The sequence below is a fragment of the Brachionichthys hirsutus genome, chromosome 2 (genome assembly GCF_040956055.1).
Source record: "Brachionichthys hirsutus isolate HB-005 chromosome 2, CSIRO-AGI_Bhir_v1, whole genome shotgun sequence".
Taxonomy (NCBI): Eukaryota; Metazoa; Chordata; class Actinopteri; order Lophiiformes; family Brachionichthyidae; genus Brachionichthys; species Brachionichthys hirsutus.
The window spans coordinates 125982-146255 of record NC_090898.1 but is presented as its reverse complement, the minus strand read 5'-3'; the positions used below and the strand labels follow the sequence as shown (position 1 = coordinate 146255).

The 20274-nt window shown below is 44.5% G+C and overlaps 1 protein-coding gene, 2 long non-coding RNA genes and 1 pseudogene across 3 annotated transcripts; 1 reads left to right on the top strand and 3 right to left on the bottom strand.

Annotated features, from left to right (window-relative positions):
• Window positions 1–131: 131 nt before the first annotated feature.
• LOC137899259 (uncharacterized) lies at window positions 132–1104 on the bottom strand. The gene is made up of 3 exons (XR_011105638.1): window positions 998–1104; window positions 507–780; window positions 132–315 (listed from the first exon to the last, which is right to left on the bottom strand). It is a non-coding gene; the product is annotated as an uncharacterized lncRNA (long non-coding RNA).
• An 847-nt stretch (window positions 1105–1951) lies between these two features.
• Window positions 1952–3002, bottom strand: LOC137909855 (uncharacterized). The gene is made up of 3 exons (XR_011106025.1): window positions 2963–3002; window positions 2587–2623; window positions 1952–2207 (listed from the first exon to the last, which is right to left on the bottom strand). It is a non-coding gene; the product is annotated as an uncharacterized lncRNA (long non-coding RNA).
• Window positions 3003–10154: 7152 nt separating this feature from the next.
• Window positions 10155–12480, top strand: LOC137909165 (DENN domain-containing protein 2D-like). Its single transcript, XM_068753598.1, has 5 exons — window positions 10155–10258; window positions 10345–10395; window positions 10494–10575; window positions 10650–10895; window positions 12237–12480. Exons 1-5 carry the CDS (start codon window positions 10178–10180, stop codon window positions 12296–12298), a joined length of 522 nt encoding a protein of 173 aa, XP_068609699.1. The 5' UTR covers window positions 10155–10177; the 3' UTR covers window positions 12299–12480.
• Window positions 12481–13582: 1102 nt separating this feature from the next.
• On the bottom strand, window positions 13583–15612 carry LOC137904535 (craniofacial development protein 2-like; annotated as a pseudogene).
• Window positions 15613–20274: the final 4662 nt, after the last annotated feature.

Here is a 20274-nt window from a genome sequence, read left to right as displayed (position 1 = left end):
TTGATTTTTCTAAAATAAAAGTGAAACTGCTTGGCACATGAATTTATTTTCATGTGCGATACAAACAAATGTAATGTCTCTTTAGTCCAATTTGCAACTTCCTGGATTGTCCACTAGACAAGTCCGTTAGACACCACAGGCAACATTGAGAGCCTGCAAGAAGATGTCCCGACCAAAGCTTAAGGACTCAGAGGTTGGATTTATTTGCTGTAGTGCAGCAAGTCTTTCCTCCGACAAAGGGCATTGGATGTCAGGTACGATGATCCCTTGTTCTCTTTCACGGTCCAGAGGGAGGTGCTCTTCAGGTTGCTGGATCTGGAATGTCACAAATTAATTCATCAAAGCTTCATTAACTGCATCTATCAAAGGTCAGAAATGATTGCCATGTACAAAAATAATATACTAGGAAGACGTTTTACATTAAATTTCCAAAACTTTGATACAAGAGTAGATTAGATTCTTCAGCCGAACCTTTCTTGCAATTACTTAATTGACTTCATGCATACCTCAACCATGTCTGGCTCTGGTACAGGTGCTTGCAGCATCCCAACCATCCAGAGTTGATTTGGGGTCAGATTTCCCTCCGTGCGCAAGGGGTGGCAGTTCCAGCTCTCTGTGAAAAGGTGCAAATCTAACCGAAGTCGTGGTATGAAGACATAACCAACACAGAAGAGGTGAACAGCATTCGACAGCTCAATAAAGCCCTCTTCTTCCAATCCATGGAGTACACTGTAGTACTGGCATGTCACACTCCATACATCTCTCCATAGCCGTTCCACCCTACAAATAAAGAAGGGAGAAGGGGGTGTCATATAGAATGTTTTTAAAGGTTTACACACAATTATTTTACATGCATACCATCACAAAACATCTACAGCAACCTAAAATATGGCCAAAATGATTATAAAAACATAAAATATCTAATATTTCTGTACCAAACATTCAGTTATATGCATTCTAATATTTCTAAAATCTTCTAGCACTCGTATACAGTTACCTCTGGTTATGGACACTTTTCCCAGCAATAAAACTGCCACGATCTGTTCCTCGCACTGTAAACATGCATCGAGCTATGTCTACATTTTCAACCCCTTGGTCAGCTCGCACTCTGAAAGAGAAAATCTAGTCAGGCCAACTGCAAAAACAAAATTGAAAATAGAAAATTATAAAATTATAGAATATATATTTTTCTGACCACTTACCTAGAGGGCCACCCGTGTTTCTGCACTCCATCCATAAAAAAGCCAAAAGCTGTCTCTGCTTTATTATTGCCAGCTGCATCTAGGTAAAAGATCTGGGGGGGTGGAAATGCATGATGCTTGTATAGTATTTAAAAAAGAAAGTGAATGATACATTAAACAAGAAAGGAGCATAATTACTACCTTACGTGAAAAGCCATCAATAGCTCCGAACACCACAATATTATACCTAAAAATTTAATGGACAGGAAGTTACATTTTTACTGGAGACATAAAAAAGGTGTAGGAATCTTTGTGTAGGAGAAAGAACAGTACAGTATACCTTATCAATTTGTGGTTTGTGTCAATGTGGACAAGAGACAATGGAGCAGGAACAGAGTATGTCCGTCTGGCAATGCAAGACAACTGGACCATTCTGGAAATTATTCCAGCACCATCCACGCGCTGCAAAGACCTCTTCACTCGTCTCCATGGAAGACGATGACCCCATGCTTGAAGAGAGCCTTTAATAAGCCTGTACCCAGCATGGGGCATTTGTGCTTTAACTGACCTAACTTTCCGATCCAGCTCCTCATCTGTTATGTCAGAGTAACATTTTCTGACAGAAAGGTTATACTTTGTCATCTGTCTGTACAAAGTTGACCTTGAAATCCCATGGAGGTCAGACAAAGAAGTCAAGGGTAACCCAGTGCTGAGCAAATCAAGGAGCATTTGCTTTTCTATATTTATTGCAGGTCGTCCCACATTGCCTCTTAGGTCAGTTACAGTAACATCATTAAATAGTGGTGGGATGACCCTCTGTGAGAGATAATTGCCCACAACCTCACACAGCTGCTGAAGACCATCTAATATACCATCAGGAATGTTCATATAAGATGCCCCAGCTCGAACAAACTGCAGCTCCTGTGCACAAACGAAGTTCAGGTATTCATAGTCAATGGGATGGCTGTTAAGGACAGAGGCAACCCTATCCCTGGCCCTATGCAGGAGGTGCCACTGCATAGATTCCTGCAACACAGTAAATAAACTTAAGACATTGCAAGTGAAACAAAAAAAGATTTAGTTTCCACCCCCAAATATAATAATTGAATGACTATGCTTATGAGTATTTAACCTAATATGGCTAAAATATATTTTAAAGTCCTAACCCGGCTGCATTTGCACAGGCCAGTATTTCAACTTGCCTTTATTTGATCTGTATTAATTAACAAATGGGATATTAAACAACAAACGAATTTTGATTTATTTGTGTCCATTTTAAAAAGAATTAAATGAGAAACAAACCTATTTTAATTCTATTCTAATTAAATATAAGAAGTTAAATAATAACACACGGATCTATCACAAACAACTTCCTCCTGTCATGCTTGAGCTAGTGACAGCCTACCTGACCCTGTGATCTCCCCGCATGGTTTTCCATCCTGCTGTGAAGACAATGCAAAGTTTTCTTCATGAGTAAACAATAATCATAATGACAGCTAACTCAGTGAGCCGTTTATTCTAGTAGCAGTAACGTTGACTAACCCGAGTCAAACTGTTAAGTCGTCTGGTCCTTGTTACTGCTCGGACGGTACCACAGACTGGACGAGCTAATAGCGCTAGCTGCTAGCTGCTAGCATGTCTAGGTAATGGTTGTTGTCTGTTTACGCTAAATGTCATGGTTAGACAAAAGCACCGGATTAACGACATATTGCATAAAAATAAACAGATAGGGTTGCTTTAAGATATACCTAAATAGAAAAGTAAAGAATGAATAAACATACCTACTCCTCCGATGGTCTGTCGTCCGGAGCTGCTATTATCTGTTGTGGTGACCGTGCTGCGTCCTACGTCGGTGAGGGGGCGGAACGTCGTTCAGAAAAGGACCCGGATGAGGATTTGCATATTGATTCCGCAAAACAGATTCGCAACCGCAAACCGCATTCGCAACCGCAAAACGGATTCGCAACCGCAGAAAAGATTTGCAACCGCAGAAAAGATTTGCAACCGCAAAAAAGATTTGCAACCGCAGAAGAGATTTGCAAGCAAAAAAAAAAATATTTGATAGATAATAATAGCATTGTTTGCAAATATTTTCTTAAATTGCAAATCTTTTTTTTGGTTGCAAATCTTTTTTTTGGTTACAAATCTTTTTTGCGGTTGCAAATCTTTTTTGCGGTTGCAAATCCGTTTTGCAGTTGCAAATCTTTTTGACACAAATTTCTCTCCATAAAGAACGACCCGAAAGTCCGGCTCCAGCATTCCTCTTTATTGCGAGGGGAAGGAAATATTGATTTTGTAACATTATCATAGTAACATCAATGTCTGTCCTAAAGTAAGAAAGAGACACTCTTCATCAGAGGTCTGCAAACAATTGACTTTCATCTGGCTTCCCTGGCTACAAGCTAGCGTACCGGGGCTACGAGCTAGCGAAGCTACAAGCTAGCGTACCGGGGCTACGAGCTAGCGAAGCTACAAGCTAGCTACCGGAGTTTAACTGCTCCGCTGCTGCTTGAGCCACGGAGTTGAGTTTAATTTTCCGCTGCCCCTGGATGCATTGGTGGGACCATGCCACCGAAGAAATTCCCGACACCCGAGAAGTTCGAGGGAATAAAGTACTCCCTCGACGCCTTAAGCGGCGATGTGACGGCTGTCAGAGCGCAGCAGGAACAGCTGCTGGGGCTACTGGAGGAGGTGAAACAACTACGCCTCCAGAATGCCGAGAAAGACCGGCGTATCGTGGACCTTGAGCGACGCGTGGATGATCTGGAGCAATACTCCCGCATGAATGATGTGGTCATCACCGGCATCAAGATCAAGCCGCGCTCGTATGCGCGTGCGGTGACCACGGATGGCGGGGAGCCCAGCGACTTGGAGGTGCGCTCGGTGGAGCAACAGGTTGATTCCTACCTCCAGAGTAAGGGGATAGTGATGGACCTGGAGCACATCGAGGCGTGCCACCCGCTGCCCACGAAGTACGGGAGACCGTCGGCTGTCATCATGAGGTTCCCTAATAGGAAAAATGGTGAGACAGATAGAAGATCTGGACAAATACTGAGCCTGAAGCACCAGATGGTATCAAGGTACTGTGACTCTCCATCACCACAATGCTGAACACACCAAAGATACAAACTACACCAAGAAATGGAACGGACATGTTGCAGAACATTCTTCATCACAAACAGATGGAATTGGAAACTTCTGAATATCATGAGCACAACACGAATGACACTGATGCAGAGATAGACCCTGACAATAACTTTTTATCTTCTATTGTCCGTAACTGTAGTTATTTTACTCAAGGACAGTATGAGACCTGTGTGAAAACAGAAGGGAAACTGTCAATAAAACATTTTAATAGCAGAAGCATGTACAAAAATTTTGAGGCAATCAAGGAGTATTTAACACATTTTGTACAACCCTTTAATATTATTGCAATAACGGAAACCTGGTTTAATATTGATAAAGGCATAGATTTTTGTCTGAATGATTATGAATTAGAATATATGAACAGAGTTAATAAAACAGGGGGTGGGGTAGCAATATATATTCATAAATCTATATCATATAATGTTCTGACAAGTATGACCACAGCAATTAATGGATTAATGGAATGTGTGACAGTGATGATTCAAAATGGAAACAAGAAAAATGTCATTGAGTTGTTTATACCGAACACCTGGTTCAAATATAGAAATGTTCAATGATTGGATGGATAAATTGTTTTCTACTGTAAACCAAAAAACACTGTTTATCTGTGGTGACTTTAACATTGACTTGTTAAATCCATCTAAACTGAATACGATTGATGATTTCATTAATACAATGTACAGTTTGTCTCTCTATCCAGCGATAACGAAACCTAGCAGAATAACTTCACATAGTGCAACAATCATTGACAACATCTTTACCAATATTATGGGAAATCACGGCACCAGCGGTTTAATTATTTGTGACATCACTGATCATTTACCTGTTTTTACTCTCTATGACTGTGATTTTGCAAAACCAAAAGTTATTATGAAAACACAGTTTAAACAAATTATAACTGAAGAAACAATTAGTGCACTAAACGACGGTTTGGCCCACCAGGACTGGGGTGCAGTTTATACTAAGTCTGATGTGGACGGTGCCTATAGTACATTTTCAGATATATTCACCAAGTTGTATGATAAATACTGTCCGGTTATGGAATACTGTACAAAGAAGAAACATATCAAAAGCCCTTGGCTCACAAAAGGAATATTAAATGCCTGCAAAAAGAAGAATACTCTTTATAAATTATTTATTAAAGTAAATACAATTGAAATGGAACAAAGATATAAGAAGTACAGGAATAAATTAACCGACATTATAAGAACCAGTAAGCAGCTGTATTATAAAAGAAAATTATATGAAAATAAAGAACATAAAAGGAACGTGGGAAACATTAAATAGTTTAATTAAACAAGGCTACTCAAGACCGACATATCCGGATTTCTTTACTGATGAAAATGGTGAAAAGTGTCAGAATATAAGCAGCATTGTAAATAAGTTCAACAATTTCTTTGTAAACATCGGCCCTGAATTAGCTGCTCAAATCCCAGACCAAGGCCAACATAAATATGATTTGAAAATTAAACATAATCCATCGTCTCTTTTCCTCTCTATAACTGAGCAGGAAGTGATCAACATTGTCCACAAGTGTAGGAGTAAGCTGTCCACTGACTGTCATGATATCAGCATGACGTTGGTCAAAAACATTATTCTGAATATTGTAAAGCCTTTCACTCACATCTGTAATTTATCATTCCAGTCCGGTTGTTTTCCGAAAGGAATGAAGACTGCAAAAGTAATCCCTCTATTCAAAAATGATAACAAACATTGTTTTAATAATTATAGACCGATTTCCTTGTTGCCTCAATTCTCGAACATTCTGGAGAAACTCTTCAACTCTCGGCTTGATAACTTCCTTGAGAAACATCACATTATAAATGAAGGTCAATATGGATTTCGAACAAATAGATCGACTTCTATGGCGATAGTTGAGGCCCTTGAAGAAATCACTACTGCAATGGAGCTGAAAAGTATGCGACTGGTATCTTTATAGATCTAAGAAAAGCATTTGACACCATTAATCACCCATTATTACTCAGTAAGCTGCATAAATATGGGATAAGAGGGGTGGCTGGGGACTGGTTAAAAGGTTATTTGACAGGAAGGGTGCAGTATGTGCGAATGGGGCAGTGCTTGTCTCATACACTTGACATTGCTTGTGGTGTCCCCCAGGGGTCGGTTTTGGGTCCAAAGTTCAGTATATTTATAAATGATATTTTTAATGTATCTCAAACATTAAAACTCATCCTGTTTGCGGATGACACAAATATATTCTATAGTAGTGACAGTTATAAGCAGCTTGTAAATACGGTGAACAAGGAACTAAATGCTATAAAGAAGTGGATGGACACAAATAAATTATCTTTAAATATTCATAAAACTAAGGTAATGATGTTTAGTCGTCTAAAAATGGATTCAGAACTGCAAATAACTATTGAAGGTATCCCAATTGAAAGGGTAAATAAGATCACATTTTTGGGTGTTATTATTGATAATAAATTGTCATGGAAACCTCACGTCGGACATATAAAAACTAAGATCTCCAAAAGTCTCTCAATAATGAACAAAGTAAAACCATACCTAGACGTGAATGCTCTCCGTACCTTGTATTGCACGCTGGTACTTCCATACTTTACATACTGCATTGAAGTGTGGGGGAATACTTATCAGAACACAACAAATCCATTATGCATATTACAGAAACGAGCAGTACGGATCATTCATAAGGTCGGATTTTGGGATCATACTCATAACTTATTTTTTCAGTCAAAGTTGCTCAAATTTATGGATCTTGTGAAATACAACACTCTGGTAGTTCTGTTCAAGGCATTTAACAAATCATTACCAATTAACCTGCAACGTTTTTTACTGTTCGAAGAGCTGCACATGATTTGAGAGGATTTTGAGTTTTTAAACTTCCTCAAGTTCGAACCACGCTCAAAGGTTTTTGTTTGTCTGTACGTGGGGTTAAACTTTGGAACAGTCTGGATACACACCACAAGCAATGTCAAGGTATTCATCAATTTAAGCTAGTATATAGACAGCTGGTTTACTCGCAATATTCAAACAGAGGGTCTTGAAGGTACTTATTGTTTCCATTACCATTGTTGGTATATGTTTGTTACCATTGCTGGTATTGTTTATTATTAATGTTGGCATGACTGTTTAAACTGTCATGTTACCTGTGGTAACACCATAATGAAAAAATAAAATAAAAATAATAATGAATAAAAAATATAATATATATATATATATATATATATAATTTTGTAATTTCGCTAGTTTCATCCAATATTTTTTTGTATTTTTGAAATCATACAGTGTATATAGTTGTTGTTAATATGATTTGGAGCTTGAAATAGAGGAGCTTACTATGTTTATATGTTATGAGAAATAGGGGTGGAATTAAATAAGTTTTCTTCTTCCCACTCCCTTTCAGGCTGAATTGGCATATTACTTATTACTTATTGTTTAAATGTGGCTCGTGCGATGTGGCACGGGTAGTTTTGTTTTGTGTGCTTTTGTCATTGCCTGAAATAAATACATACCATACCATACCAGTCTATTGGGGGCGGGGTCTGCAGTCTCTGATTGTCTTTCTAGTTAAATTTGTTACAGTGTTGTCTAGGAGATTGATCCTGTTAAACTGGAAACAAAAAAACCTCCGTCCTACTCGAATCTTTTAAATGATGTAATGAAGCACGTTCAATTGGAGAAAATTAAATTCGAACTGAAACGGAGGGTAGATGACTTTTATTTGACATGGGATGCTTTTTTGGAGCACTTCAGCGAAAAATAAACAGAAATAAACATACAAATGCATAGGTATGACTAGCTTGACCCCCCCCCCCCTTTTTCTTGTGTGTTTTCTTTTTCTTTTTTTGTTTTCTTTTTTCTTGTCTCTTTTTCTTCTTTTTCTTTGTCTCCATTGTTGGTGTCAGTTTTTATTATTTTAATTATCTATGTGAGTGTGTATGGATACGTGTACATTGTATGTGTATGAGTATTTGTACATGCTGTACTTCAATGTTTTATGTGTTCATAAGAAAATAATAAATCGGTTGAGGCCCGGGCTAACAAAGACCGCCAGCGGCGTTGATAATGGGACTCTGCTGGAAAATGGATTACTTTGGGTCAAAGACGGAGACGAAGAATAGGAGGAAGACGAGTTCATCAGCAGCGAGAGAAGAGGGAATGGAAGAGTTCAGGACTGAGAGTAGAGACTCTGAATGTTGGTAGGAGGTGAGTTAGAGGAGGAGGAGAAGTTCTTACGCTCCTCAGGTAGGAGGTGAGTTAGAGAAGGAGAAGTTCTTACGCTCCACAGGTAGGAGGTGAGTTAGAGGAGAAGGAGAAGTTCTTACGCTCCACAGGTAGGAGGTGAGTTAGAGGAGAAGGAGAAGTTCTTACGCTCCACAGGTAGGAGGTGAGTTAGAGGAGGAGAAGTTCTTACGCTCCACAGGTAGGAGGTGAGTTAGAGGAGAAGGAGAAGTTCTTACGCTCCACAGGTAGGAGGTGAGTTAGAGGAGAAGGAGAAGTTCTTACGCTCCACAGGTAGGAGGTGAGCTAGAGGAGGAGGAGAAGTTCTTACGCTCCACAGGTAGGAGGTGAGTTAGAGGAGAAGGAGAAGTTCTTACGCTCCACAGGTAGGAGGTGAGTTAGAGGAGGAGAAGTTCTTACGCTCCACAGGTAGGAGGTGAGTTAGAGGAGAAGGAGAAGTTCTTAGGCTCCACAGGTAGGAGGTGAGTTAGAGGAGAAGGAGGAGTTCTTACGCTCCACAGGTAGGAGGTGAGTTAGAGGAGAAGGAGAAGTTCTTACGCTCCACAGGTAGGAGGTGAGTTAGGGTTAGGGTTAGGTTAGAAGGACAGATGCCGGTGGACTTTACCAAAAGGAGGGACATGGCAGTAGTTGACACTTATTTCCAGAAGAGACTAGAACATAGGGTGACCTACAAGAGTACGCAGGTGGACGACAGAGAGTGTAGATGGAGCAGTTTAAAGCTCACATATTCTGGAGTTAACGCAGTTCTCAGACCCTTGTAAGAACCAGAAAGACAATCAGAGACTGCAGACCCCGCCTCCAAAAGACTATTGGATCTTGTGAGACAGTAAACAGGGCTTCCGGATCAGAGGGGCCAAACCTGCTCTAGCTTGCTGCTCCGGAACAGGGATAGATACGACAACTGTAACATATATGAAACTAGAATGAACTATGAGTGTTCACACCAAATCTGAAGTCTCTAGCTCCAAAATTGAGGTCAGGATGGACTCCTGCCGATTTTAGAAAGAAAATTAGCTCTCAGATCCGGATTGTGATCTGGATCCGGCCGAAATTAGTCCTGGTCATAGCCCTTTAAGGAGTACTTATGTGTGATTCTTTTCAGATCCATGCCGCCATATGTTTTGAAGAAATTAAGAAAAATGTCAAAAAGTGCCCTATTTTGCAATGTTAAAGAATCCTTTAAAAACTTCTAGAATCTGGATCCAGATCCGGATCAACGCCATTCTCGGGGAGGACCGAGCTACGGACAGAACCTTGCTTGTGTAAAAATTTCAAGTCGATTGGGTTACTAGTTTTTGAGTTATGCGCTCGGACAGACAAACAGACAGACCCAATTGCAATACCCTTGCCTCCCCTCCGGCGAGGGTAAAAGCAAATGATCAGTGTCCTCTCTAGGACATCTAGGACATCTTGATTTTCACCTTGTACGTACATCATTAGTTGTAGAAAATATTCAGGAAGTTACACCTAATGTCATAAAGTTACTCCTATTATCGGACTTCATAAGACAGCTTGTGTTCTGATGTCCCTGCAGCACATTATCTCAGATCGTTCATGCAGTAGCAGCTCTCCTGTACCCCTTCACATGGCAGCACACACTTATCCCCATTGTTCCCGAGATCTTGATGGATGTGGTGATGGCACCGACACCTTACCTGCTGGGGGTAGAGAAACGACTACTGGGCCTCGTCACCGACCACAGTGACGTGAGTTTAAACCGGCGACCGCAAGGAAAGACGAACCCCAAGGTGGGACTCTTACCATGGCCTTTTCCTCTTTCTTTCCATCAAAGCTGCTGCTGGTTGACCTTTCTGAGGATAAAAAAGGGACGTTCCTTGTGTCAGTAAGTATGTCCAAAAAAAGGTTTGAATGTATAATCTTTCCATTATTCAATACTAAAACATTTGTGTCCATTAAAAGTATAAAATCTGCCATTTCTAGTTTGGAGACGAGCGATCTGTCTTGCCTCATAAGCTTCAGACAGAAATATTAGAAGCACTAAGCCACAGACATCAAGCTCCATGTAAGTAAGCCTCAATCCGCAACAGGTTCAGAAGCCCACTTCCACAATCCCCAGTGTTCTGTGCTTTCTTTCAGCGGCGGAGGAGCTGAACAGGGTCGTGTCCGAGGCATTCCTGCATTTCTTTGTCAAAACTGTTGGCCATTATTCCCATTATGTGAAACATGGAGATGCCGGAGAGCAGGGAGTGTTTGAAAACAGACGTTTTTACAAGGCCATTGAGTCAAAGTCCACTCGACACTTTGTCAAGAAATTCATCCAGACGCAGATGTTTGACCTGTTCATCCAGGGAGTGGAGCAGCATCAGTCTGGACCACAGCAAGGTGAAGACACGCAAGGTCTATGCGGAAGTGACAACAGCATCTGCAACACTTCGAGACACAAAGTCTCTGATTTTTGTAATTCTACGTAAATTAGAAAAGGTTGCTCTAGAGATTTGCTTTTTGTGGGTGAGAAAGGACAGATCCTGATCGAAGTTCACTCCCGGGTTTCTTCTCTGGAAGAAACCCGGGAGTGAACTTTGATGTTTGAATCGATAACATGTGATGCTTGACGGATCTGATGGTCGAAGCTGTCAGAGGTCACACGGAGATGCAACAATGGGTACACAAAGAATTCCCTCTTCTGACACAATTTGTAATAAGTGAAATGTTATTAAAAAGCTCGTGAAATCATTACTAGCTCGGTTTATGGGAATATATGGTTGAACCGAGGTTTGGCTCTGCGTTAGCCTGCTACAGTGTTGAATAGAAACCTGGGTCTGTTCCTACTGATTAATGCTTAGTAGGCTGCTTCAGAATGGAGGAACACAACTGCCACAATTAAAAATAAATGGGGGCGGGGGAAACTAAAATAACAGGGTGGGAGAGAGTTATTCAAATTAAGTGTGTCTCTGAGTTTAACTGTTCTCCTATTGGTTGATCAACACGGCTTGCACGCAGGGCTCCAGCGATGGACGAACAACTTGCCCACCGTCACCAGAACTTGTGACTTGAATATTTAGTTGCTCAACAACTTCACACAAGTCCCTGTAAACTCAGAGACTCAGCAAACTATCAGCAGTATCCCATAACGAGTGGAGACCCCTCGAGGGTGTATAGTTACTGCTTGAGAGTCGCGTGGCGATTTCCTCTTGTGGCTGTTACCTGGACTACCTCGTCGATTTCTGCACCCACATGTCGATCAACCCAAGACACACTTAAGACCCGCCCCCTCATTTCATTGTGCTGCATTTTTAGTCTGTAGCATGAAAAAAGAAATAAGAGTAGAGTGTTTATTTATTTATTGATATTTAATTATCTTCATATATTTATTTTCGTATTTATTTCCATATATATTTGACATTTTTGAGTCTTGTTTTATATTTTTGTATTTATATTATCTGTTTTTTATTTATTTATGTATATATATTAATTTCGTTTTTCCCCCCATTTATATTTATTTTTAATTGTGGCAGTTCTCCGTACTTTAGCAGGGCGAGGGGCCGCCAGAGTAATAGAGACTCATCTAATTTGGTTGAGCAACATTTCCACGTTTTGTGTTTCTCTAGAATTCATGTGATTCTATTTTCAAGTAACAAGAAACAAGTAAAATAATAATTATCTTGCTTGTTGAAAAATGTCTATTACAGACACTGAAAAATTGTCCTGTTTGGTGTCTTGCAGGAATATTTCACAGAAAGATCATTGAATACCAACAGAAGAAGAAAATGGCGAAGAAACGCTAGCTCCAAGTCTTGGTCTCGTAGCAAGGGGTACATAGGACAGGTTGTAAATGTGAACGTAGCATAGATTATCTCATATCAATTTGCTTTTCAATTGTGATGTGTGAATTATTGTATGAATAGAGCTGCTCTAATTTCTGAAACACTGGCAGAGTGATGAGGGAGAATGGAAAATCATTCCAAATAAAAACGTTTTGATTTTTACATCTCTGCAGTGATTTTTAAGGCAACCAGGCCTCTAGATGTTTTGCTTTGGAATTCAAATCGGACAGCTGTGAGCACCACTCTAGAATGACGGGCTCCTGAAACCAACCCTTGGCTGATGTTGAAGTCTGCTTGGGACCGTGGTCCCCTTGGAATGTCCAATAACACCAGGGTCAGCCGTGGTGAATAACTTGGACTTGCTGCCTGAATTCATCTTAACTCTAACCCTGATGTGGATTCAGACCTCAACAGAACACCATTGGGACTCTGCTGCTACTCTGTGGAGACTGGCTCAAGATTGTATCATTCAGTTCACAGCCAGAAGGTGCACGACTGTGTCACTTCAAATGCTAAAGAGGGAAAATATTTGTATGTCTCAGTTAAAAACTAACATTTCTTATTTCTGTTAATGCATTGGTGTAAGGGACATAACTAACACAGAGAGAAACAACATAAACGGCTAGGTAGTCTGTCCATATAATGTATTAACAGAATTGGTGACAACAGCCAGCTGCGAACCAAAACTACTACAGGCAGAAACATGGTTGTGCCATGGGTTCACCGGTATCTCTGGTAGTAGCTCATTTGTAGAGGTCTTCTTTTACAGGGATGACACCCATCCATTGGTTCAGATATGTGGACCCAAGAAGTGGAGGCCTTTACAGACCAGATCAATACGGTGGATCGTAACATCAAGTTCACCCGTGGAGATTTAAGGACTACTACTACGACTACAACTACTACTACTACTACAGCGGTCTCTTGTAGTCGAGCATGACTGTCCTCCTTCTTGGTCCTTGTGGCTCTTCAGGTGGGCGTATAGGCCTATTCTGGTGCAGTGTGGACAGGGGAATGTAGTGGTGGTGGGTTTTGTTCCCAGCATTTTTCTTGCAGTTGTCGAGCAATGAAAATCATGTCTGTGGTTCCTCTGCTTGGGCGAAATCCACTCAGGATGCTTTCTGACAGGGGGGGTGAGTCTGTCGGCCAAGACCCGAGCAAGGGCTTTCCCTATGGTGGACAGGAGAGAAATGCCACGGTAATTCCCGCAGTCTGCCTGGTCTCCCTTCTTGAATATGGAGACAATTAAGGCATCCCTGAGCTGGGCAGGGATTTTCTCTTCTTGCCATATGTTGAGAAGCAGGGCATGGACGTTTTTAAGAAGATCGGGCCCACCTTTCTGCAGGACTTCTGCTGGGATGCCGTCTGGCCCAGCAGCATAAGCCCATCTTTGGAGCGAAGGGGGGTCAGGCAGCGGTAGCTGGGGCCATATACCGCTCGCGTGGCGTTGAAGAAACCTCTCGTATCTCCAGAGTCAGCAAGTTGCTGAATCTCCAGAGCCTTCGTTGTCCACCACTGGTTCTTCAGTTTCCTGACTAGCTTTTGGGCAGATGCCTTCGCTTTAGCATGGGCTGCTCTTTTAACCTTGCAGTGGATGTTATTCTGCCAGGTTATGAACGTTTGCCGCTTGATGTCAATGAGCTGTTGAATTTGTGTGTCGTTCTCATCATACCAGTCTTGATGTCTCCGCTTTTTGTGACCGAGGATGTTTTTACAGGAGTCCATGATGGCAGTGGAAAGCGTGCGCCAGTGTGTTTCAGTATCCTCTGGATACTGTTTGGGCAAGGCAGCGCCAAGAGCGTCCTGCAGCCGTTGTCGGTGGGCGGTGTCATCCAGCCACTCGAGGTTAAGCTCTGCCTTTTCTGCACCCTCCTTTTCCGCATTAAGCGGATAGACATGACGGAGCGAATGAGGCGGTGGTCAGTCCAGCAGTCGTCTGCACCGGTCATTGCTCTGGTGTTGATGACATCACGGCGGTCTTTGGAGCGGACAATGACGGAGTCGATCAGATGCCACAGTTTGGAGCGAGGATGCATCCATGATGTTTTGAACTTTGTTTCTGATGGAAACGTGTGTTGGTGATGGCCAGGTTGTGCTCTGAGCACTTGGTTAGCAGTCGTAAGCCGTTGAAGTTGGTGTTTCCAACCCCTTCTCTCCCCAGCGTACCCCTCCATAGATGGTGGTTTAACCCACTCTGGCGTTAAAATCTCCAAGCAGGATTAACTTGTCCTCCTTGGGCACTTCTGATAGGATTTTGTCCAGGTCAGCGCAGAAGGCCTCCTTTACTTCGTCCTGTGCATCAAGCGTTGGGGCGTAGGCACTAATAACAGTGATCAGACGTCCGGTCATCAGGCGCTCGCTGATGCCCACAGGGAGTTCATGGAGGTGGTTGATGAGGCAGTTCTTGATAGCTAAACCCACACCATGGATTCATGGCTCATTAGCAGGCTTTCCTTTCCAAAAGAAAGTATATCCGCCTTTCTCCTCCTTCAGCTGCCCTTCATCAGCCAGTCGGGTCTCGGAGAGTGCTGCGATGTCGATCTGGAACTTCCTTAGCTCTCTGGAGATGATGGCAGTTCGCCTTTCAGGTCGATCACTGGCTTGGTTGTCCATGAGGGTCCGAACATGCCAGGTTCCAATATGTAATTTCTTTTCTTGTTTTCGACCGCGTGGTGGTGATCCCTCTGGATGCGGTATTCCAGACAGGACTTCGTGAGGCAGGCTATGTTTGGGGTACCTTTTCTAACCCCCTCCCCTACTGGGCTGAGCGGAGTGGATCCTGATTAGGGCTGCTCAGTCATGGGTGCAGCTGCCGAGAAGCTCTTTCTGCCTCAGTCCAAAAACTTAGCGACTGAATCTAACACCCACCGCCTGTGTGCCAGGTTGTGACTAGGAACTCCCAGACTTCACTATCCTGTCCCCGTTACCACTTCCTGATCGCCACAGGACTTTGTTTTGTCCAGGATGTCAAATGGATGGGTTCCCTTTGGGAGGACGCCTGCGCGTGACGTCTTTTAGCGTGGGGAGACTGATGCGCCTGCAGCCACCACACGGTCGTTGGCAGAAAGTGGCCTAGATCCAAGGGCATGGAAACCATGACGACCGGAGACACCCTCTGTTGCAGCCTTCATCCGCCTTCGGTGCCGTTGTGATTCACAGTATCATCCTCCGCCACTTCCGCCGTTGAGGTCTTTGGACCGCGCTTTGTCTGGAACCTCCCCCTCGACCTTACCGCCTTGGGTGACCCTACCAGGAGCTGAAGCTCCCGACGGCATCGCTCTTAGGTTCATTGGAATGCGCAAGGTTCTCCACCACGACAAGGTGGCGATCATGGAGAACTACCACACCGTAATGCAGTACGACACCGTGATGCAGTACGCCAGGATGTAGTACCACGCCGTGATGCTGTACGCCAGGATGCAGTACACTGTAATGCAGTATCACACCGTGATGCAGTACCACACTGTGATGCAGTACGACACCGTGGTGCAGTACCACACCGTGATACAGTACCACACTGTGATGCAGTACCACACCGTGATGCAGTACTACACTGTGATGCAGTACGCCAGGATGCAGTACACTGTGATGCAGTACCAAGCCGTGATGTAGTACCACACTCTGATGCTGTACGCCAGGATGCAGTACCTCAATGTGATGCAGTACACTGTGATGCAGTACGCCAGGATGCAGTACCTCAATGTGATGCAGTACACTGTGATGCAGTACCAAGCCGTGATGTAGTACCACACTCTGATGCTGTACGCCAGGATGCAGTACACTGTGATGCAGTACCTAGGATGCAGTACCGCACCATGATGCAGTACAACACCGTGATGTAGTACCACACTGTGACACAGTACACCGTGATGCAGTACCACGCCGTGATGCAGTACCAAACCGTGAGGCAGTACACTGTGATGCAGTACCAAACCGTAATGCAGTACACTGTGATGCAGTACTTCACATCAGTACCACACCGTGATGCTGTACGCCAGGATGCAGTACCACGCTGTGATGCAGTACACTGTGATGCAGTACCCAGGATGCAGTACCAGACCGTGATGCAGTACAACACCGTGATGCTCTACGGCAGGATGCAGTACACTGTGATGCAGTACCACAACATGATGCAGTACCACACCGTAATGCAGTACGAGACCGTGATGCAGTACGCCAGGATGCAGTACCACGCCGTGATGCTGTACGCCAGGATGCAGTACACTGTGATGCAGTACCACACCGTGATGCAGTACTACATCGCAGTACCACACCGTGATTCAGTACCACATTGTTGTGCAGTACCACGCCGTGATGCAGTACACTGTGATGCAGTACCCAGGATGCAGTACCACAACATGATGCAGTACCACACCGTAATGCAGTACGACACCGTGATGCAGTACGCCAGGATGTAGTACCACGCCGTGATGCTGTACGCCAGGATGCAGTACACTGTGATGCAGTATCACACCGTGATGCAGTACCACACTATGATGCAGTACCAAACCGTGATGCAATACACTGTGATGGAGTACTTCACACCAGTACCACACCGTGATGCAGTACCACACCGTGATGCAGTACCACACTGTGATGCAGTAGCACACTCTGATGCAGTACCACACCGTGATGCTGTACGCCAGGATGCAGTACCACGCCGTGATGCAGTACACTGTGATGCAGTACCACACCGTGATGCTGTACGCCAGGATGCAGTACCACTACATGATGCAGTACACTGTGATGCAGTACCCAGTATGCAGTACCACACCATGATGCAGTACAACACCGTGATATAGTACCACACTGATGCAGTACACCGTGATGCAGTATCACATCGTGATGCAGTACCACACTGTGATGCAGTACCACACCGTGATGCAGTACCACACCGTGATGCAGTACGACACCGTGATGCAGTATGCCAGGATGCAGTACCATGCCGTGATGCAGTACCAAAACATGATGCAGTACTTCACATCAGTACCACACTGTGATGCAGTAGCACACTCTGATGCAGTACTTCACATCAGTACCACACTGTGATGCAGTAGCACACTCTGATGCAGTACCACACCGTGATGCTGTACGCCAGTATGCAGTACCCAGGATGCAGTACCACACCATGATGCAGTACAACACCGTGATGCAGTATGCCAGGATGCAGTACACGCCGTGATGCAGTAAAACACAGTGATGCAGTACGGCAGGATGCAGTACCACGCCGTGATGCAGTACCCAGGATGCAGTACCACACCGTGTTGCAGTACCACACCTTGATGCAGTACCACATTGTGATGCAGTACCACACTGTGATGCAGTACCACATTGTGATGCAGTACCACACCGTGATGCAGTACCACACTGTGATGCAGTACCACACCGTGATGCAGTACCACACCGTGATGCGCGACTACACTGTGATGCAGTACGACACCGTGATGCAGTACCACACCGTGATGCAGTACCACACCGTGACGCAGTACCACACCGTGATGCAGTACCACGCCGTGATGCAGTACGCCACGATGCAGTACGCCAGGATGCAGTACCACACCGTAATGCAGTACCTCACCGTGATCCAGTACCTCACCGTGATGCAGTACACTGTGATGCAGTACCACACCGTGATGCGCGACTACACTGTGATGCAGTACGAAACCGTGATGCAGTACCACACCGTGATGCAGTACCACACCGTGACGCAGTACCACACCGTGATGCAGTACCTCACCGTGATGCAGTACACTGTGATGCAGTACCAAACCGTGAGGCAGTACACTGTGATGCAGTACCAAACCGTGATGCAGTACACTGTGATGCAGTACTTCACATCAGTACCACACCGTGATGCAGTACAACACCATGATGCTCTACGCCAGGATGCAGTACACTGTGATGCAGTACCACGCCATGATGCAGTACGCCAGGATGCAGTACACTGTGATGCAGTACCACACCGTGATGCAGTACTACATCCCAGTACCACACCGTGATTCAGTACCACACTGTGATGCAGTACCACGCCGTGATGCAGTACACTGTAATGCAGTACCCAGGATGCAGTACCACAACATGATGCAGTGCCACACCGTAATGCAGTACGACACCGTGATGCAGTACGCCAGGATGTAGTACCACGCCGTGATGCTGTACGCCAGGATGCAGTACACTGTGATGCAGTATCACACCGTGATGCAGTACCACACTGTGATGCAGTACCAAACCGTGATGCAGTACCACACCGTAATGCAGTACGCCAGGATGCAGTACCATGCCGCGATGCAGTACTCCACCGTAAGGCAGTATCCAGGATGCAGTACCACATTGTGATGCAGTACCACACTGTGATGCAGTACCACACCGTGATGCAATACACTGTGATGCAGTACTACACCGTGATGCAGTACACTGTGATGCATTAGCACACCGTGATGCAGTACCACACCGTGATGCAGTACACTGTGATGCAGTACTACACCGTGATGCATTAGCACACCGTGATGCAGGACTACACCGTGATGCAGTACACTGTTATGCAGTACCACACTGTGATGCAGTACCTCAATGTGATGCAGTACCACACCGTGATGCTGTACGCCAGGATGCAGTACCACTCCATGATGCAGTACACTGTGATGCAGTACCACACCATGATGCAGTACCACTCCATGATGCAGTACCACACCATGATGCAGTACAACACCGTGATGCAGTACCACACCGTGATGCAGTACGCCAGGATGCAGTAACATGCCGCGATGCAGTACTACACCGTAAGGCAGTACCCAGGATGCAGTACCACACCATGATGCAGTACAACACAGTGATGTAGTACCTCACCGTGATGCAGTACACCGTGATGCAGTACTACACTGTGATGCAGTACGACACTGTGATGCAGTACGCCAGGATGCAGTACCACGCTGTGATGCAGTACTACACTGTGATGCAGTACGCCAGGATGTAGTACCTCAACTTGTTGCAGTACACTGTGATGCAGTACCACGCCGTGATGCAGTACAACACTGTGATGCAGTACTACATCCCACTAACACACCGTGATGCAGTACACCGTGATGGAGTACCACAACGTGATGCTGTACGCCAGGATGCAGTACCACGCCGTGATGCAGTAACTGTGATGCAGTACCACACCGTGATGCAGTACCACACTGTGATGCAGTACCACACCGTGATGCAGTACCACACCGTGATGCTGTACGCCAGGATGCAGTACCACGCCGTGATGCAGTAACTGTGATGCAGTACCACACCGTGATGCAGTACCACACTGTGATGCAGTACCACACCGTGATGCAGTACCACACCGTGATGCAGTACGACACCGTGATGCAGTACGCCAGGATGTAGTACCACACCGTGATGCAGTACACTGTGATGCAGTATCACACCGTGATGCAGTACCACACTATGATGCAGTACCAAACCGTGATGCAATACACTGTGATGGAGTACTTCACACCAGTACCACACCGTGATGCAGTACCACACCGTGATGCAGTACCACACTGTGATGCAGTAGCACACTCTGATGCAGTACCACACCGTGATGCTGTACGCCAGGATGCAGTACCACGCCGTGATGCAGTACACTGTGATGCAGTACCACACCGTGATGCTGTACGCCAGGATGCAGTACCACTACATGATGCAGTACACTGTGATGCAGTACCCAGTATGCAGTACCACACCATGATGCAGTACAACACCGTGATATAGTACCACACTGATGCAGTACACCGTGATGCAGTATCACATCGTGATGCAGTACCACACTGTGATGCAGTACCACACCGTGATGCAGTACCACACCGTGATGCAGTACGACACCGTGATGCAGTAGCACACTCTGATGCAGTACCACACCGTGATGCTGTACGCCAGTATGCAGTACCCAGGATGCAGTACCA